This window comes from Corvus hawaiiensis, chromosome 9 (assembly GCF_020740725.1).
Source record: "Corvus hawaiiensis isolate bCorHaw1 chromosome 9, bCorHaw1.pri.cur, whole genome shotgun sequence".
Classification (NCBI taxonomy): domain Eukaryota; kingdom Metazoa; phylum Chordata; class Aves; order Passeriformes; family Corvidae; genus Corvus; species Corvus hawaiiensis.
The window spans coordinates 6,836,902-6,856,485 of record NC_063221.1 but is presented as its reverse complement, the minus strand read 5'-3'; the positions used below and the strand labels follow the sequence as shown (position 1 = coordinate 6,856,485).

General features: G+C 48.2%; 1 protein-coding gene across 15 annotated transcripts in view; it reads left to right on the top strand.

The window, feature by feature from the left end:
- Positions 1-15,670, top strand: part of LOC125329996 (regulator of G-protein signaling 8) — a 42,659-nt gene extending 26,989 nt beyond the window's left edge. For 14 of the 15 annotated variants that reach the window (XM_048312642.1, XM_048312639.1, XM_048312646.1 and 11 more), the window contains 2 exons: positions 7,193-7,359; positions 9,058-15,670. In XM_048312642.1, the coding sequence (XP_048168599.1) occupies positions 7,193-7,359; positions 9,058-9,240 (350 nt within the window). In that variant the 3' untranslated portion in view covers positions 9,241-15,670. The remainder of the gene's footprint in view (positions 1-7,192; positions 7,360-9,057) is intronic. The other variant, XM_048312649.1, reaches the window with a different exon arrangement.
- Positions 15,671-19,584: the final 3,914 nt, after the last annotated feature.

The window sequence follows — 19,584 nt, the reverse complement described above, 5'->3', positions numbered from 1 at the left end:
GTATGTAATTTTAGCAGCAGTCTCTAGTTGAGATCATTGCTCTTGCAGCCAATAGGGGAAAAAATATATGGTGTAGCTAGGTATGACTGAAAAGGAGCATTTCTTTTGTGGAAATTCAGAACAAGAAGGGGAAAATGCAAGGAGATTATAGGGTGCCTGTGGGATGGGAAGAGGGGAGGGCAAGGATATTCACATCCCTGTTACCATCCTGAACTGAAACCCATTTCTTCTTCACCGGTGTAAAAGTAGAAGTTTTCTTTATTAGATACAGACTGTAGAAAAAGTGCTTGGATTACAAACCCCAGTGAATTTACCCACCTATGTCCTGATGTTATATATTTCCCTCTTCAGCTGACTACTGCAAAAATGCTAAATCAAGCCTTAGTTCATAGGTAGAATTATTTTGTCCAGCAACCTCCAAAAGGGTGTCTGGTTTTATTAATAAATTTGCCTTTTGGAGTGATAAATGAATTATCAGGATTTTTTCCCATCTCTTAGAATGGAAAGTAATTCTGATAACTCTCTGGCACTGATGAAAAATATTCAGTTTCTAATGAAAAATATTCAGTTCCTAATAGCAACAGAAGGTGATCTTTAAAATTTAAATTAATCTTTTTTTATCAGCAGTCACAGTGACATTGCCTGGTGATTGATGACACAAAATATTCTTGTTTAATAAACTACTTTCTAAAGGAATATTTTATAACTGCTCTGCACCTGAAGTTTCTGGAATTGCCAGCCTGGTAGTCAAGGGTTATAATGATGCAAATACAAAACGTTCTGTTGAAACAGAAGTGTTATTTTAGTTACACTGGTTTAAAGGAGAGAAGAGCACATATTCATAGAATTAATTATATTGTATGAGCTGCATTTTTGCTGTTAGGATGTGCTGATGTTAGACAGGTAAGGGAGCCTTAAGTGGCCAAAATCTGGGAGTAAATAAAGCTGTGCCTGGTCTGCTGGCATCTGTCTCTAGGGAAGCTGCCAGCAAATATTCTGCTTTTAGTGCCAAGATGAGGACAGAACTGTCCCAGTCTAATTTCCCTGTGACTGCTCAGGTGAACAGCATTAGCCAGGGAAAATTTGAATTCATGCCTGGGGGCATGGGCTAAGCACCAGCTGAGCTCGGGGAGAATCCCCCCCGGGACTCACAGCATCCACAGGTGCATTTCTGCTTGACACATCTGTCAGAAACTGTCTTCACTAGATGGACAGTTCATTTATTTTGGAAAGAGGATTGTGATTTCAGGGGGTTGTGTGGTGCTTTCTGCTGCATCAGATGGTTTTGGTCCCTTCCAGCCAAACTGTTCTCCAGGGAAAATAAACCCCGAAGTGCTCAAGTGGTACTCAGTAGCTGGATGGAGCAGCTGCAAATGGGGCAGATCTTGTAGGCAGTATTGCAAGGGGTTGGACAATTGGTAAAATTGCTCCAAGGAGCAAGAATGTGGATCAGAGTTCCCTAAGAGGCTCTCCAAAGTGCCCAGGTGAGCAGGCTGCCCTCAGACATGCAGGAGGCTCACGGGGCTGCAGTACTCTGTTAGAAGGGAAAAACACTTCTTCCCTTTCCTATTTTCATGAGTCTCCAAAAGGTTTCTGAATGGAAGTGACCTGAGTAGGTGCCATGCATTTCACAGACTACGGAGAGTGTCATTACGCCAGGCTGGCTGGGAATTTGAGCCACCTGGTCTAGTGGGAGGTGTCCCTGCCCATGGCAAAGGGGTTGGAATAAGATTATTTTTAAGGTCCCTTCCAGCCCAAACCATTCTGTGATTCTATGATCACCTTTGCCAGATATCCCTTGAAGTGTGATGGCCTTGTGGAGCTCTCCCTGATCTCCCCTCACCCTTCTAATGAATGACCTGTGCAGGTAATATTTGATCCTGACCTGCTGCTGTGGGGCAGCACCTCGAGTGGAGGATTAAAATCCCCTGGGATTTGAAGCAATTATTTGTCTTGGGAGATTCCCAGGCTGGGTAATGCCCTCTGCATAGAGTGGTCTGATTTGGATTAATTCCCCAGCCATTCAAAGGATAATTTGAGTTGACTTTGACATGAGATTGTGAGTAGGAAATGCAGGAGGGCTTTCCCCACCTCGCTTTTGTACTGGCCCTGGGACTCAATTCCCTCATCCCTCCTGGAGTGAGCAGTGCTGAGCAGCAGGATGCAGCAGCTCTGCCTGCTGGCAGCCCCAGATGGATAGGTCAATGCAATGATATCCTAATTTCTTTTGCTAATGGGTGAAGCAAATCAACTTAGGAACCCTGGGGTCAGGCAGACAATCCCTATTTTACATCAGGAGCCCTGTCTGAGCTCACTGCCAGACGCACAGCATAGCCGTGTTCAATGGGGTCACTGCCAGAAGCACAGCATAGCCATGTTCAATGGGGTCAGGGCTTCTGAGCAAGCAACAGGAGAGGGGAGTCTGATCCTGCTCTCGTCAGGGAATTTAGAGAGTAAGAGGCAGACTGTATGCAGTATTTCCTTGGGTGCCCAGGGAGAAAGAGCAGTGTTTTAAACATGCATTTGGATTTTGGCATCTTTTCCCATTTTGTCCCAGAATGAAGGCTCCCAGGGAAGCGAGCTCAGCATTGTCCCCAGAGTGTGAGTGCATGCATGTGAGTAACTGAGTATTACTCCCCTCGCTGTGCCTGTGCCCAGGAGGCACAGGCTGGCCAGCCAGATGAGGATTTCTTGTGACAGGCTGCTGGAGGGAAATACAAGCAATAGCATGTCTCATTCTACCTCCCTCACGGGGCTGGACACATGGCTTATCATTTATCCAGCATCCAGCAGGACAGTCTGTCCTCAACCCTTTTCAACAAAGCACCCGACACCAAAAACCTTCCCTGCTGAATTCCCACTTTTATCTCAAGGGTGATTTTTCTCCAGATTTTTTGTGATCTCTGTGCTCTTCCGCCGAAACTTTACTGTTGTTCTCCTCCTGTTATCTACACATTCCTTCACTTCCTACACAGCATAGGAATATCCCAACCTATTCCAAGTTCTTTCTAAGCCAGAACAGTATTAGCATTGTGCTGGTGACAGGTAGCTGAGATTAAGGGGAGCACTGCTCAGCAGCAGTGAGAGCACGTTGGTGTGCTGTGCAGAGCACTGTGACCTTGTCTCTCTAGTCCTGGACCCAACACGTTCCATGGAGCCAATCCATCCATCCACCAGCCACAGGGACTCTACTCCCTGCGTGAAGTCTGGTTGCTGATGGGGTGAAACACATGCATTAAATAAATGACTGTTGATTGCTTTCTTGTTCTGACAGTGGCAGGTGCTTGGTTATTAGGCTGCCACTAATCTGGGCTCTTCCTCAAGATGGATCTTGATTTAGTTAAGACTTTTCTTGTGTTTTCTGCTCCCCACTTCAGTCCCTTCCTCCACAGCCCTTCTTGCTGGAAAGGATCCACTCTCCATCTCCTCAATGGGATTTCAGGAGTCCCTGTCCTCACATGGCCATTGAACTGCCTGGCACCGCCCATTCATAAAACAGAAATTCCTGTCATTGCATAACTCACAGGTGACCTGCAAGATCCTGAGTAATGTCTGAGCACTTAACAATCTCACCTGACAATGCTCTTGTTCTTTCCTCAGTCAGTCTAAATGGAGAGTAGGGCATTTTGAAGCTTATATCTACACTGAAAAAGTAAAATAGCAAATGTCTGCTGCTTCTCCCTCAGACTCTTGACATTCAGTAAAGAGCTCTGTTTCTTTGCCTTCGACTTATCTGCTCCATCAGTATCGATTTCCTCCTTTGGCTTCAAGCAGAGGACTCTTGAGTCAAATTCCTGAATAACTGTCCAATAGTTGTCTTGAAGGGCTGTGCACCTACACCAGCACATCCTGTCCCCCTGAGTGCCCATGCCTTTGGGCCACAGGTTAGGGATTATTCTGTGCTGCTTCATCTGCAGACTTCTAATCCTGCTTTTAATTCCTGTGCTTTCTCTGTAAAGCATCCCCTTGGAATTGCACTCCAGGATATTTCAGGAGGTGAAATCTCTCTCCTGCTCATATCACACTACACTCCAGTGCTGGTTGCCCCAGGAAAAACAATGTCCAGTTGGGCAGGATGAGCTTTGAAATGCTGATCGTTCATGAGTGATCGTTTCTTGATAGCCTTCATGTGTTGTGAAGGAGAGGAGGAGATTGAAGTCAACATCCAGGTGAAATTCCACCTCAGGTCGTGGCAGTTCCCATGCCTACTTGTCCTCCTGCCCTTTCAATCAGATTTGTCACTGTTCCATGACAAACTTCTGGCAGCAATTCCCCAAAACTGGCTGTTAGGCACAGCTGGAAAGGCTGGCAGGCAGTCAAGGGCTAAAGATGAAAACTATGGAAAACCAGGCAGTCAAGGATGACTGCATCCAAAGCTTCCTGTGCAAGGTCCTCACAGGTTCAGCCTCATCACTTGCAGCTCCTCAAAGGCTGTGAGGAGTGCATGACAGGAGTGTATAAAAAAAGCAGAGAACAGCCAGACACTATTATTTATCCATTCACTGTCTAAACTTATTTCAGGATATAAAGGAGCTGATTGACATTAGAGCAGAAGGCAGAGCTCATAGAAACCTCCTGGTCCCAGGGGAACCTGCTGCAGCTGCTCTCTGGGGCAGGGCTATAGCAAATGCCTTTCTCTCCTTGTCAGTCATGACATTCCCTTTTTTTAGCAGACATTATATTTTGCAGGTATTACATTTTTCAGATATTGTATTTTGCAGTGATGATATTTTGCAGATATGGTACTTTCATGCAACTCTGCTATTCCTGCAAGTGATCCTCTGTCAGTGCTGGGACTCTGGGGCTCTTTTAGAGGAAAAGGGGGGGAAAAAAAGACCAGGACAGAGACAGGGGAGCAAGATCTCAGCAGGGACACAGCAAAGACTGCAGAGACATAGCAGTGTGCTTGGGTGCTGCAATATTTAATGTCAAGCATCCTAGGAGCTGATAATATATAAAATGACATGGATCTTGAGGAACTGGAATTTTCTCCGTGTTTTGTTTCCTTCTTTCTGAAAGCTGTCAGCCCGCAAAGACTCCCTGCCCTGTTCTCCGGTCCTTCCCTTGCTCTCGCACAGATTAAATTCCTGTGAATTTTATAGGCACTAAGGGGGACACAGGTTTTGGAAAATGTTTCTGTGTCTCAGATTTCAGGAAGGGCAGCAGCCCTAAAACACCCCTCACCATGTTTATCTACCCATGGAGATGCTGAAAGCAGCCACAGGCAGGGTGATCCTGAGAGGTGCCCTGCTCCTGGAGATACCTTTGGCATTCTGCTCTGCAGGCTTCTCTGGGCTGAAGTCACAATATTTCCCCAGGCTTGGACCCATAATTTGCACTGTTGTTTGGACAAGAGCCCCAGTTTTGTCCACTCTAGCAGTGCAAAACCCTGATCTCCTGAAATTGCTTGAATTAAGAAGTGTCAGGACAAGCTGGAATAATACAGCTGTTTCTGGGGCTGACAGAAGGAGGGAGCATGGCTGAGATGGGATGGATGCATTTATATTGCTGATAGCAGACTGCTGATGGAGCAGTCAGTGCACAGAGCCCGCTAATGAAGGAGCTTTGAGGAACCCAATGCAGAGAGATTTAGTCTCTAATTTGGGCTTGTCTGGCTTGATATCTCTTCTGCCTTTCCCTTTGAGGATCTGGGCAGTCAGACATCTCCTGTGACTGACATTCAGACAGAAATAGGATTATTTATTGCTGTTCAATACCCGGGGCCATTGCTTAGGGCTTGAGTCTTCAGCAGGAGCTGGAAAATATCTCCATGTCCTAAGTTATTGCCAGAAACAAAATAAGCAGGAAGAAGTTTAGGACATGCAAAGGAAATGCAGGGCAGTGCTACATTGCCATAGATCTGTAGCATACATAGCATATACATATATACAGCATACAGGGAGCATATAAATAGCATATATATTATATATAGCATATAGATAACATATACAGCATATAGAAGGAACTGTCTGAATAGCCCGTTTGAAAGATGCTAGGATTATACACAGGGATCTAGACAAGCTTGAGAAATGGGCCCATAGAAATCTCATGAGGTTTAATAAGACCAAGTGCAAGGTGCTGCACGTGGATCAGGGCAACCCCCAATATCAATCCAGGCTGAGGGATGAACAGTTCAAGAGCAGCCCTGCCCAGAAGGACTTGAGGATGCCAGTGGATGAGAGGCTGGACATGCCTTGTCCTTGCTCCCTTTATCCTTTTGAGGAGTCTGACCTTGCCAAGTGCATCTCCAGTTCCATCAGTATTTTTAGACAGTTGCCGGGAAGTAGCCAGTGCTGACTCAAGAGCTTTCCAGTCATGAGCTACAAAACCCCAGATCCTATTGCAAAAGACCAGGAAGTGTTAGAAACATGTTACTGGGAAAACAAAACAAAACAAAACATGAGAACCTAAATTTATCCCAAGGAGAAAGGCTATGTGTGAAGCCATCAGCTACTTCAACTCCACTGGTGCCATTCAGGGAAAGGAAATAAAAAACAATGACTGCATCCATAAATAGGCCCAGGCAGGGGTTTAAGAGGACACAGATTGCCTAATAAATCTTTCCATATTTCCAATCTGCCCTGGCTGACTCAGATTGACTGAAATGTCACAATTGCTGAGCATTAGCAAATGCTAAGCACACTTTTACCACTGACTAGACAAGCCATAATTATGCTTGTCCTTTCCCTCTACCCTTTATTGGAGCTGTAACAGACTCTCCAAGAGCTTTCCTCTCTTTAATTCAGAACTAAAAATGGCACCAGGCAATAAAGCAAAGTGACAGAAAACATAGGAGACAAGTCCACAGCAGCCATGTTTTATTAAAGGTTTTTCTTAATGACAGATAGGGTGTTACAAAGTGTTGCATTAACATGCACAAGATGCAAAGAGTTAAAGCTTGATAATTCCAAAAGTAACTTTCCAAAGGGTGGGTGTCCCAGTCTCAAGGAAAGTCTTTTGCCATGTTAGCTGGAAAACAGAATTTTCAGAATTACATCAAGTGATGTTTGGCTTTCTGGCAGCTCATGGGAGCCCAGTGGTGTAAGTTATGGACACATCCTGGGATTGCAGACCCTGGGAGAAAAATCAAATGGTCTTTGGTAGGTAGGGGTGGATGGAAGGGTGTCTGTGAAAGGAACACCTCCCTGCCTTCTTTCTCTTCCCTTTGTAACTCCCTGTGTCTCTCCTGCAGATGGGCTGGCTGCTTTCCGTGCTTTCCTGAAGACAGAATTCAGTGAGGAAAACCTGGAGTTCTGGCTGGCCTGCGAGGACTTCAAGAAGACGCGCTCAGCAGCCAAGCTGGCCTCCAAGGCCCAGCGCATCTTCGAGGAGTTCATCGATGTGCAGGCCCCTCGGGAGGTGGGTATGCAGCACCCCGGGATGGCACAGCATCCCTGCGGGCACTGAGCAGGGCCATCACCCCCAGCTGGGCTCGGGAGCGCTCTCCCTCCCTTCCTTCCCTCTCAGAGAGTAGCTAAGGAGGGTGGGAATGCCATCCTGCCTGCTACAGCTGCCTCAGCTCACGGTGACTCATCCCTGATGAGGGCAACTACTTTGATGATACTAAATTAGTCACAGCCAGGGAGTTCACCGGCAACCTCAACCTACATTTCCTAACCTCTCCAAGCTTCCCAAGAGCATTTCACAGTGCTCCTCTCATTTACTGTCAACCCTCGAGCAGGTTGTTGGGCTCATTCCTCAGAGGACACTTTGCATAGGACCATCCCACCAGTGAGTAACTTGTTGGCTCCCCAGGGAGGAGAGTTTATCTACTGATTAACTCCCACCTCACTCAGACCTCCTGAGAGGTGCGAACAATACCTGAGCAAAAAGTGCAGTCACAACCCAGAGCCTGGGATTGTTAAATCCTCTTTCAAGCACTGACAGGCTGATGGCACTGTCAGATCCTGTGTCATGACGATTCTGGGTTGTGTTACTGCAATCACAGCACAACCAGGGTGGCTCTAACTGCACCCAACCCCTCCTGCTCCACTGCATGGGTGCCTGTCACAATACAGGTGTCTGTCAGGGACCCCAAAAAGGGCTCATTTTACTCCCTCTCCCAGCTAGGAAGGCCATTGCAAGGCCACTGGGAAGGACTCAGATTCACACCAAGGTGCGTGGGTATCTCAATGCCCACTGCTCTCCCATGAGCACCTTCCTACTGTTCTTCAGGAATCTGGGTGAGATTTTAAAGACTGGAGGGCTGAATCTTGATTAGAAATGGGAATGCAGGTTGGATGGGGTCTTTTCTAAAATTTGGTTCTGTGGTGAAGTTTCTTTAGCACTGTTATATAATTTTAGCATGCTAGAATAAGAAATTATTAAGCAATGCAGAGAGCTAATCCATATTGCTGACCATCCACGTTAAGGTGGACAGTTTTATTTTCCAAACTCCTTCAAGTTTGGAGACTGAGTTAACAACAAATAACATCTTTTCAGCCATTTTTTCTTCCAGACAATAACCCTAACATGCTGATTGCTCTGCTAGGGAAGGAAAACAGGAAAACTCCATAGGCTGGCTTTACAAACAAATGGCAGTCATAACATTATAGGGTGGTTTGTTTTTTCAAGCCTCTCCTCAAGATACTGTAATGTGAAGCTGTTATGGGAAAAATCAAACTATTTATTTTAGATCAACAGAGTTTAGAAACATTTAATAAGAACGTACTAATAGTTTAAACCCAGTTAAAAGTTTATTCACCCATATATTGGGCATGTAGTGAAGAATGAAGCGAATAGAGAAATTGTAGCTGATAGGAGAGAAGTTAGGCTGAGTCAGCAGCTTTAGGTGACGTGCTGCCTGAGAGCCCAAATAAAGATAATTTGATTTCAGAAGTCCTCAGATCACTATAAATCCAACTTTTCCAGGCTTGGGGTAGGGTTCATAGCCCTGGATCACTAAACTCCCCAGAGCTGTGGGGGCTGTTTTGGCATGGACAAGGGTAGGACCTTGGTTCTGCTGCTGTTTTACAGCCATGGTTGAGAGGCAATGTGCCATTTGAAGGAGACCAGCTGGACTCTCAGTGCCAAACTCTCTTCTGCTGCTTTTCTCAGGTGAACATAGACTTCCAGACACGGGAGCTGACAAGAAGAAATGTGCAGGAGCCCTCGCTCTCCTGCTTTGACCAAGCTCAGGGGAAGGTGCACAGCCTGATGGAGAAAGACTCGTATCCCAGGTTCCTGAGATCCAAAATTTACACAGACCTGCTGTCTCAGACCCAGAGGAGGCTCAGCTAGAGCAGCAATGGGGCCCTCAGAAACCATGTGCTTCCCACAACAGCCAAAACCCATGTCTTAAATGTGAAACTTTCTTGATGTTAAAAGCAGTGGGAATGGGAAAAGAGGAAGAAGGGGCAGAGGAAGCTTCCAGAGAGTGATCCAGGCATGATATTAAGACTCTTCAACTTTCTGTGCTTTTTTTTTTTTGGTTAGCAGTAGCACCTTGCAGTTGTTGCCTCTCTCTAGCACAAACCCACAACCCTCTTGAGTCACGGGGTCATCTGTTGGCAAGGCAGGTTTCCTTTAAAATAACTGTGTTGGTTTGTGTGTAAATAACACCTTTCCATCCTTCCACACATGTCCCTGTCCCCCACCTCTCCCTTGTGCTTGGAAGGGCCCCAAGGGCAATTCTGACACTTGTGAAGCCACATCCAGCCCATGTCTCCCATGTTGGCTGCTGGGGTCTGGACCCAGAGAGCAAAGGGAGGGAGAGAGGAGACAAAGGCACAGGACTCATTCCCCTTCCCAGAGTGGAAAACATCAGCAAACTCAGCTCACCTCCCCATTTTGGTTGCACACCTTATGACACAGCTGCTACCCTGTCACTGCCCCTTACCTTTCAGGGATGGAGACTAAGTGTGTTTTCCATAGGACAGTTGAGTTTTCCTCATGAGGAAGGTAATCCCAAAAGCTCTCACTAGGCCTGAGCAGGCAAGTCTTCTAATGTGAATGATTGTTTTTCATTACTATTATTTATTTGTGTGGTAGTTCAGCCTCGGGCCCCATTCGTCATTCAGGCTCTGTTATGCTGGGCACTGTACCAATACAAAGGGGCTCCTGGCTGCCACAGGCCTGGTGGCTCCTCAGGAATGACCTATTGGGAGACAGTGGAGAGAAGGAATGTCCCCTCTGCCACTTGCTGAGGTGTAAGAAAAGCACAAGATCCATCTGCCACAGCACATGGCATTTTTCATGTGGTACCTGAGCAGTGCATGCTCAGGCAACATGAAAAATCATAATTCTATTTTTGCTATTTCCTGATTACTGACTGTTCCTACCTACCAATTATGGGTTCAATGCCTTGCAAAGAACTCCCCAAGACACAGACCCTGCTGCAAGGTGCTTGCTTCCAGCAGGACACAGAGAGCTTGGAGTGAGCAGGATGGGTGTCAGGGTGTGCAGTGGGGTGTGAGGTGTTCTTTGGCCCTATTCCCATAGCCTGGATGGCCACTGCAGGAGAAGACTCTGTGCAGATGTCAGTGGTGTAGCACTTCCTCTGTGCTGTGCAATAATTCCTACCATCTGATGGCCCTATTTCCATGGCATTACTGTTCCAGTTTGGCAGATTCTTGCAATATTTTCTAGGGGAGAAGCAGACAGCCTGTCTGTGGATTTGAGCAGACAGACCAGAGGTCTGTTTTCTTAACTTAATAAAGGCATGGAAAGTGACCCGATGGGTCTTTTCCTTCTCTCAGTCATCCCCAGACCAGAGGCTGTAAACCTCTGCTCTAGCCAACAGTGGTGGGTGGGTTTGATACATCAGAAAGCTGCTGATAAAGATTTAGTGTAATGTGGTGTAAATGAGGTAGAATGAATTCTAAAGCTAAGCATAATGTGTTTGGAACAAGATACAAAAAGTCTGGTAGGATACTAAAAATTAATGTCCATCAATTACGTAGGGAACAGTTTTTTGAGGTTTTTTGTAAGGGTTATGTGCAGGAGAGTTGGACGAATAGGTTTAGGATCAAGATAGAGCTGGTTTAGATGTTGGGTTTATTCTGGAGGTGTATTCCTGTGGTCTCTAAGACACTGAAGTTTAAATACAGTGCAAGGGCAAACTTAATGTTCAGTAGGGAAACCTGTGTTTTGGTACCTGGTTGGTCAGCAGCAGAATTCTCCAGGTCTTTAGAAAGCAAATACCATCTCCAGTTAAATTTCTGAGAAGAATGGCCAGAAAGAGCAGCAGTGACCCAGCATTCCTGGCTGTCCTCCGCCTCTGCAAGGACCCCTGAGGAGCAGGGGCTGGCGTGTGGTGACAGATGTGGCATTCTGCAGCCACGCCCAGGCTCAGTGTCACAGCTCCTGGAACTTGAGGTATGTGAGGTCTCTCATGCCCTGTGTCCAGAGACACAAAGCTCAAGGTCTGGACTTGGCAGTTTCACAGAAACTTTCTGCTGGTTGCTTCAAAGTGGGAGCAATGAGAGACATCTGGAAAATGCCTCAGATTTGCCATGATTTATGCGATGGGACCAGGTCATGCAGTACCTCAATGTCCCAAAGCTTTATGGCAAGCAAAGTACAGTGAGACGGGTGTCTGGGGAACCTGTGCAATGTGTGAAAGGAATCAGAGATGGAAGCAAAGGATACAGAGCCATGCATCCAGTGGCTGTCCCTGGTGGTATCTGACCTGCAGGAAGGGGAGTAGGTCACATCACCTCCACTGCCTTTTCCTGGGGTAGGGAGTGAGGAGGACAAACCAAACCACACTGCAGTGAAATAGTCGGTGCTTGACCTGCAAGGGGGGACACAATGCTTCCCTGCCTGGCTGTGAGGAGAGGCTGGAAGAATTCCCCTTTCTCAAAGACACTGTCTACCATGCCTGTGTAACACAGGGCAGACTGGGATCTCCCAGGGGCACAGGCTGCTTTGGCTGAAGTACTTTCCCTTGGCCTGTGGTCCCAGTTTTACCCAGTGATCCCACTGCTGCCAAAGGGCAGCTCAGCTCTCCAACACTGTGGCACCGAACAAGTGTTGCAAGTGGTGAAGGGATGCCACCTTGTCTGGCCCTGCCTTCCTCCCGTCCACCCTTCTCTTGCCTGCACGTGCAAAAAGCATCCCAGAGCTGCCCAGGATGCCAGAGCCAGCAGCAGGAGGCTTAAGCAGTCACGGCTTTTAAAGAGAAGGCAGAAGGCCATGATAACTGCCTTATGGTACTTCTCTCCAGACAGACCTTCTGAGTGGGCTTGGGTGGTGCTGACCTCTAGTGCCAGCTGAGGCACCCCAGACAAGGCTCTGCAGCACCCTGGGGAGGGTCACAGAGACAGCCAGGCGAGGGGACGCAGCCGGAACGAGATGCTTGTGTCGAGGAATGTGAGAAAGGACAATCCCCAGGCTCCCCTGGTGGCTACAAAACCTGGTCCTGTTCAGAGTGTGACTGCATCTCTCCACAAACTCCTCCAGCGCTGGTGCTGTTGTCCTTTCATTTCATGTCAGAACTCATGGAAAAACTTCAAAGGTGCCAACACCCTGTAAATTCAAGCTCCCTTCTCTCCTCCATCCACCTGGGGAATTGTTTGGAGCAGGGCACAGCTGGAGATGCCATTGCTGCAGTGGTGACAGGAGCTGGAATCGGGCCGGCTGATGTAGAAGTGTTTTCCCCATTAAATTGGTGCCAGATAACGCCCTCTGTGGGAAACAGCATCCTAGAACACAGAGTGGAGCAAAAGTATTGTCTGAGGCATGTGAGTCTACCACAGTTATTTTTGTTGCTGCTCTTGCAGTTTGTCTCTCTTGAAGGAAAGCAGACTCATTATTTAAAGTAAAATTATATTTTTCTTAAAGAAGAAAATGGCACCAGCTGCTTCTTTTATGCCAAATGCCATCCGGACATGAATCAAAATAGGCAGCTTGTAGCTCTACCCCTTAAACCAGGGGCTGATTAAGGAAATAATGACTGAGCCAAAGCTTCGAAAATAACTGAGTGGTGACTAATCCCCACCAAGGACAAATATCCTATCCTTGATTCATCTCTTCCTGGTGTGAAAGGGATATTCACAACCTACAAACACATTTCTCCTCTCCACAAACACACACCCCCAAAATTTTCATCCTTTTTGGAGTAGCATGAAAGTGTGCCATCACATGAAGAGAGGGGAAGAAATTGGTTCTTTTTATTCTGTTTTCTGACACAAATCCAGTCAGCTCCCAGGTATTTTGATGGGAGAAGGGAAAAGAGTTTACAAATTTCCTTTCCCTTTTCTATGAGCTTTGGGTGGTGTTAACCCCAAAAGCAGATGCAGAACTCTACTCTGTCTAAAGTTTCTCCTGCTTTGATCCATCAGCCAGGCTTGGAATGATTTCCATGTCCCCTTTTAGTGGACTCATTAATGCACCAAGGGGTGTCCATGCTGGGGAGATGTGAAGGGCAAAGTCTTGCCAGTATAACCAGGGGAGGGGGAAATTGATATGTGTGTCTGGGGGTGTGGGTGGATGAGAGTGCATGTGACTTCATCTGTATCTTATTTAGTGTCCTCTACTAGAGAAGCTTTTCTGAGACATAGATGTGCATGTTAAAATAGGAGAATTAGGCATAAATTATATAAACTGAGATCTTTAGCCAGTGCTGTGTTTGCCTTGTGTATAAGTCTGAGTAGTAGTAAGAGATGTAAAACTCTGCTAGGCTTCCAGTTACCCCTAAGAGCACATGTATCAAACTGAACTGAATGTTCACTGACAGACACAAAACCAAAATGTTTACAGCATTCAGAGCAATAGCAAAACATACCTCATGCCAGTCCTGGAGTGCCTCTCACCCATCAGTGCAAGCTCTCCCCTCTCTGGGGGCATCTGGCTTCTCCCTCCACACTCCTCTCTCCTTCTCTGTCCTGTTCTGGTGGACTTCCCTCCTCCTCTTCCTCCTTGAAGCACTCCAAACCTTCCTGTCCACCAGCACTGTTTGTCCTCATCTATCTGAGCCTGAGATTCCCATAACCTCCCCCTATTTGCCTATCCTCCATCCCTATCCATCCCTCCTCTCTTCTTTGCCTTTTCCTTCCCCAGACACTCTGGTCATGCCATCTTCCTCCTACATGCCTCCTACTGCCACTGTAAAGCTCCTAGGAGCTCTTCCTTGCCTGTTATATAAGAACAAAATGTTTCACATCATTTCTGCATTATCTTTCATTCCTGGGGCTGCTGCAGTTGTCTCATTCCTTGGTTCTGTGCTCTCTCCAGCATTGTAGCATTATATCCCAGAACTGGAATTAAAGTTCATTTTGCTGCTAGACCAGAATGCTTCTCTCTACTACGCACCCCTCGGGCTTTGCAGAAGCTTGTCTTGTCCCCAGGTCTTTTGCCTTCCTTCTTTTTCTCCTTCTTCCATGCACGCTGCACATGCAGTGCTTGTGGCAGGGGCTGGCTAGGGGAGAGGGCAGCTGTGCTGGGGTCACTCACAGCTGGGGCTCCCCCGTGGCTCTCTGGTTTTATAAAAATAGTCTCAATAAAGGTGTGTGGGTTGTATTTGCTTGGCAAAGTCAGTCGTTGTACTCTGTGCCTCCTCCTGGCTTTACAGGAGGATGTGTTTCTAATCTGGGACTGCAGTGAACTCAGCGGGAGTTCAGGGAACTGAGGCCATGGGAGGGAGGTGGCAGAGGGGGATGAGTTTGTTACCAAAACCATCCAACATTCCTGGCAAAAAGGCACAGGAGAAAAGGCAGTGCCTGCTTCTGAAGGGACCTGGTGTACCAGGGAGCTATGGGGACCAGCTGTGTTGTGAATTGTCTCGAGTAGCCTCACACCTCCCAGTTTGCCTCGTGCTGCATGCCCCAGGCTGGATCTAAAACATGAGAGATGAGGAGCTGCTCGGCTTTGCATTTCCAGTGTAGATAACAGTGTTATCCTGAGAGAAATGTCGTCGTGTTGCTCTATCAGTGCCTGCAGCCACCAGCTGAAAAGCAGTGAGGGGAAGGAGGCACTTTCTGCTGTGTTTACTCCTACAGACCTCTATGGGATTCCTGGAAATGAAGAGAACGGGGTATACGCACACCCTGGAGTAGATCCCCCTTCCTTAAGAACCACATTTGAAGATCTCATCTTCTTATAACCTCTCCCCCCAACTCCTCTATGAGCTACCCAATTCAGAGTTCAGATCTGTCTTTAAGCTCCCTAGCACCTCCAATTTGGTGGGATGGCAGTGTTCCCTTGAGGATCTGACTGCAAACCCAAGCTCCCAGTAAGGCTGCTTGAAATAACAGAGATGTCTTGTTCCTGTGAAAAAAAACTTTTGGGTGGCTCAGAAGAGACTGAGGATGGCTCTGCTGTACCCAGTGAACTCAGAAGTGAGCCACCAGGTAGAAAGACCAGCCCAAAAGTGCTTCCCTCTGCCACATTTTTATTTTCATGAGATCCTGCTGCTGCAGCTGCCTCCGCAGCGTCCAGGTGCTGCTGGTGTGGGGAGATATCAGCAGGAGCAGTTTGGGCAGGCCATGCAGGCTGTTCAGTCTGATCCCTTCCCACTCAGGGAAAGGCATGGACTCGGCTCCCTGGGTTCCCCCTGCATTAGCTGCTTGTTTGCTAGGCTCCCCTTCCATGGGAGGCTGGAGAAGCTCCTCAGCCAGGCCACACGTCCCACCAGTGACGATACCCCACTGAGTCGTGTCATCACATTGTGCAGTGTTACCCAACTCTTCTGCATAGAGACCCTGAGAACATAATAAACAGCCTGAGACTATTTGTTCTCTGCCTGAGTGTCTGAAAAGCTGCGAGTTGGAAACTGCAATCCGGGGGATGGAGGGGTGTCTCCCAGTCAAATTGTTGAGGAGGAAGAGGATGGGAGAAACTGTTTCTCCTCAGACCCTGGTTGCACTGGTGCAGACGTGCTGGATGGGGCAGCAAAGTGGGGATGTGTTGGCTCCAAGCGGTCAATTGCTCAGTTGGAGCAATTTAGAACCAGGCTCCTTGGAGATACAGTTTGGGGAGATGAATCAGAAATGTGTCAGTAGGACCTGCATGGAAGGAAAATCTCAAGAGCCTTCCAGCAGCACACTGCTGTCCTTCTCTGGGTACACCCCACTGCTGCCTGAGATGGATTCCCTGCCCCAAACCCCAAACTGAATCTGTAGGACTTTCCTGGAAGGGTCTGGCTCTTTCCCTGCTGGGAGCGTGGCAGGGGGACATGGGGCTGCAGAGGCAGCAGGTGGGCTCTGTCTCTTAACACACATCCTGCCCTCAGGCCAGGAGAACCTGTGATGGCTCCGGAGCAAATGCTCTTTATCAGCCCACTAACCCCCAGCCACGCAGCCAGAAGTGGCTATGGCAAAGGTGGCAGAGCTGGGGCATCATCTGCTCTGTGGTGGCACTGCTTTCGCCTGTCCCTCTGTCAGCCTTTCCATCACACTCCTCTATGGCCAGAGGTGGAGACAAGTGCTGAGCCTGCTCCCTGCACCAGGAGCAGCGGTGGGGGATGCACAAGCTCCTGGGAAAGGGAGCAAAGTGAATGGATCAAGCATGATCAGGTCACAAAGAGCAAACAACAAATGAAGAGCTTTTTCCAGACCAAAAAAAGAAACCCTGTGCTCCAGCAGGCAGCCCACACCCAGGTCTCAGCTTGCTTCATCCTTATGGGATAAACCAGGGAGGGATGAGCAGGATGACCAGCCAGTCATGGGCCAGTTTAGGGAGTCTGGAGGAGCCTGGGATTGCTGGGAAGAGGTCAGGCAGCAGCTGAGGGCAGTCCTGGGTAACAAGGGGGGAAGGGGAGGCATTAGCAGGGGTAGAGATCAGGGCAGCTGAGGGGAGTCTAGGTTTCAGTGGCAAATTGCGTGGTGAGAGACTTATTGCAGAAACCCTGCAGTGGGGCTTCAGTGAGGTCTTTCTGCTGAGGCCAAGCAGAGCATCTCCTGAGCAGGTCTGGCCAGCAGGAAGAGCAGTGACCTGGATCTCATCTGGCCCTGGGAACACCGAGGGCTCTCATTGCCTGGTGCACAACCCACCCTCCCTGCAAAAGGTGAGTGTTTGCTCTGTGGTCTGCAAAGGGTTGCATTTAAAAGCAAAAATTAAATGGGCTTGTTTTCCTCTGGAAATGGGTGCAGTGGAATTTATCAGTCCCTCTGGCTTCTTTCTATCCCCCTTATTTTTTCCCCTAAATCCCTTATTTTATTGTTTTTCCTTTCATTCTGCAGCTTCCTCCCTCAGCCTGTCTCTGAGCCAAACCAATTTGGATGCATTACAGGAAGGATCTGCTATTAATGCTGCTCTGTCTCTCCTCTTAGTTAGGATATATTTAGCCATCATCTTTAGCTTTTTTTTTCTGGCTGTTCAGTGGCTTTAAAAAGCAGGTGCCAGGAATGGAAAGAGAAGATTAAACGTACCTGCTGTCATCTACCTCTCCCTGTGCAGCTGTGCAAAGCAAGCACGTGAGCAGAGTGGATAACAGCTGCCCCTTGAAAACCTCATTTGTAATTCTAATTTTTTTTTTTTCCAATAATCTCTTTCCGCACTGCTACAAATTTCCAGAGCAGCTCTTTCCTCCCATGCTGCACGTGAACGTGGCATGTTGGGAATCCATCAAATGCCCCATGGGTGAGGGTGAAGGATCCTACATGAGCAGCTGCCTGTCCTGGGGTGGGCTGGGCAGGCACAGATTTAGCCAGGCTCACCTGCAACCACATGGATATGGCGTCCTATAGCAGCCCCTGACTGTCCCTGTCCCGTAAGTTGTGCCCATGGCCAAGACCCAGCTGCAATGTGGCTGCTCGGGGACCACTTGCAAATGCCTGGCTGCTGTCTCAGCCTTGGTAGCTTCTCTGCTCCTCCCCAGCACTATCATAGAATTGCTCAGGTTGGAAAAGACCTCTAGAATCATCAAGTCTAACCATTAACACAGCACTGCCAGACCCACCAATAAACCCTATCCTCACCACTGCATTCCTGCCTGCACAACAGCAATCTCCATCCCATTCCCATCTCCTTTGTTTGCTTCCCTCCCTAAAGACATCCAGAGCTTATCAACAGCTTGCAGGTGGAGGAAGGGGCTATGCAACATGAGCAGGGCCTTTAAACCTCCCATTTCTGCTCCTTTGCACTTAGCATCTCCCTGATTTCATGCCAGGCTCTGCTGGAATGCTGCAGGGAGCATGCAGTGCTGCCTTCGGGTTTGACCATTCCCGATTGCCACCTCTGTGGTCCCCCCCTGGTTTAGGAGAAATCAGGGACAGACTCCTTAGTGAGTCTGCCTGGTGATGCAGTGAGACCCTAGCACACCTAACCCTGGCTCTTCCTCTCCTCCTCCTCCTACTTCGTGCCTCCCCTTCCCATTTATTTCTGTATCTTCCCCTTATTCCATTCAAACAGTCTAAAAATACAAAAATATTGCTGCCAGAAATTCTCAGAGGGCACATACACAAGGGCACTTTGCATCCTGTCACAAACCCCTTGTTTTCCTATTCCCCACCCCATTTCTGTAGTTTGGGGCTGAAACCTTTACTTTCATATTTTCCAAGGTTGCTGGCACTTTGCAAATACTAACCCAGAAACACCAGCAGCAATCCCTGGGGCTGATGGTGTGTCTGTTCTGCAGCTGAGGGTGAAGCCAGTCAGTGGCTGTACCCCCCAAATGCTTGCAAAGAGTGGCTGTGGATGCAGCAGGCGCCTTCACAGCCCAGCCACTTCCCAGCCTCAGCAGGCAGGAACCCCTCCGAGCACCTACCTGGGTTGCCAGGACCTTCCAGGTGGAAGTGAAACTGGTCCCTATGGATGGGAGGTGGATTGGTGCTGGCAAAGGCTGTGGCATGGTTCTGGAAAGGCAGCCTGGTCCCAGGAGTTGCAACACAGATGAGTTTTTTGTGTTCCAAAACAAGGACTGAAAATGGAGGCAACGGAGCCAGAGCCACAGGAGGCTGCTAAGCTAAGTGAGACAGGAAGCATGTAATTAAATTAGATACAGAGCAGCATGAAGACATCTGAGTACACATATATGGCTGGGCTGAGAGGCTATTGCATAACCCTGGGAAGAGCTCTGCAATATGAAATATCTCACCTACTGCAGCCCATGCTGGTGAGCTGCCTGTCCTTGAATAGCATTTCCTGCCCCATCAAAGGGGAGAGGCAGAAAAGCTGCCCAAGGGAGCAGAGGAGTCAGGTGGTGGCTTGTTCAGGGGCCTGGTGGCTGTGGCACTGTGGGCAGAGGGTCTGTCCTGGGCTTGGTGAGGAGGATTTTGCTGGAACAGCCCAATCTCACTCCTGTGCCTGGGCTTAGACCTGCACACATGGATCTGGCACTGCCCTGTGTCCCAGAGCCATGCTCTGGATCAAACATCCCGGTGTGAGCGTGGCATTTCCTGTGGCATTGTATCTCTTCTAGCTGAGCCACTGTGGTGCCCAAAAAGATGAAGCCTTTGACTGACTCCTTCCCTCCCACTGGGACTGTACAGGGCTCTGTCTCTCACCATGGACAGTTCCTCACCTCTGCTTCACTGTCAGCTTAGCCTCACCTGAGCCAAGAGCTTCAAAAACTGCCACAAGGGACAAAGTAAAACCACACACACACTTGTCCAATGCACTTTATTTCTCTCGGAAAAAGCAGCAGGGAAACAGGGACTAAAGCAAAGAGTGGTGGTGGCGCCGGGCGGGGGGAGCAGTCAGCAG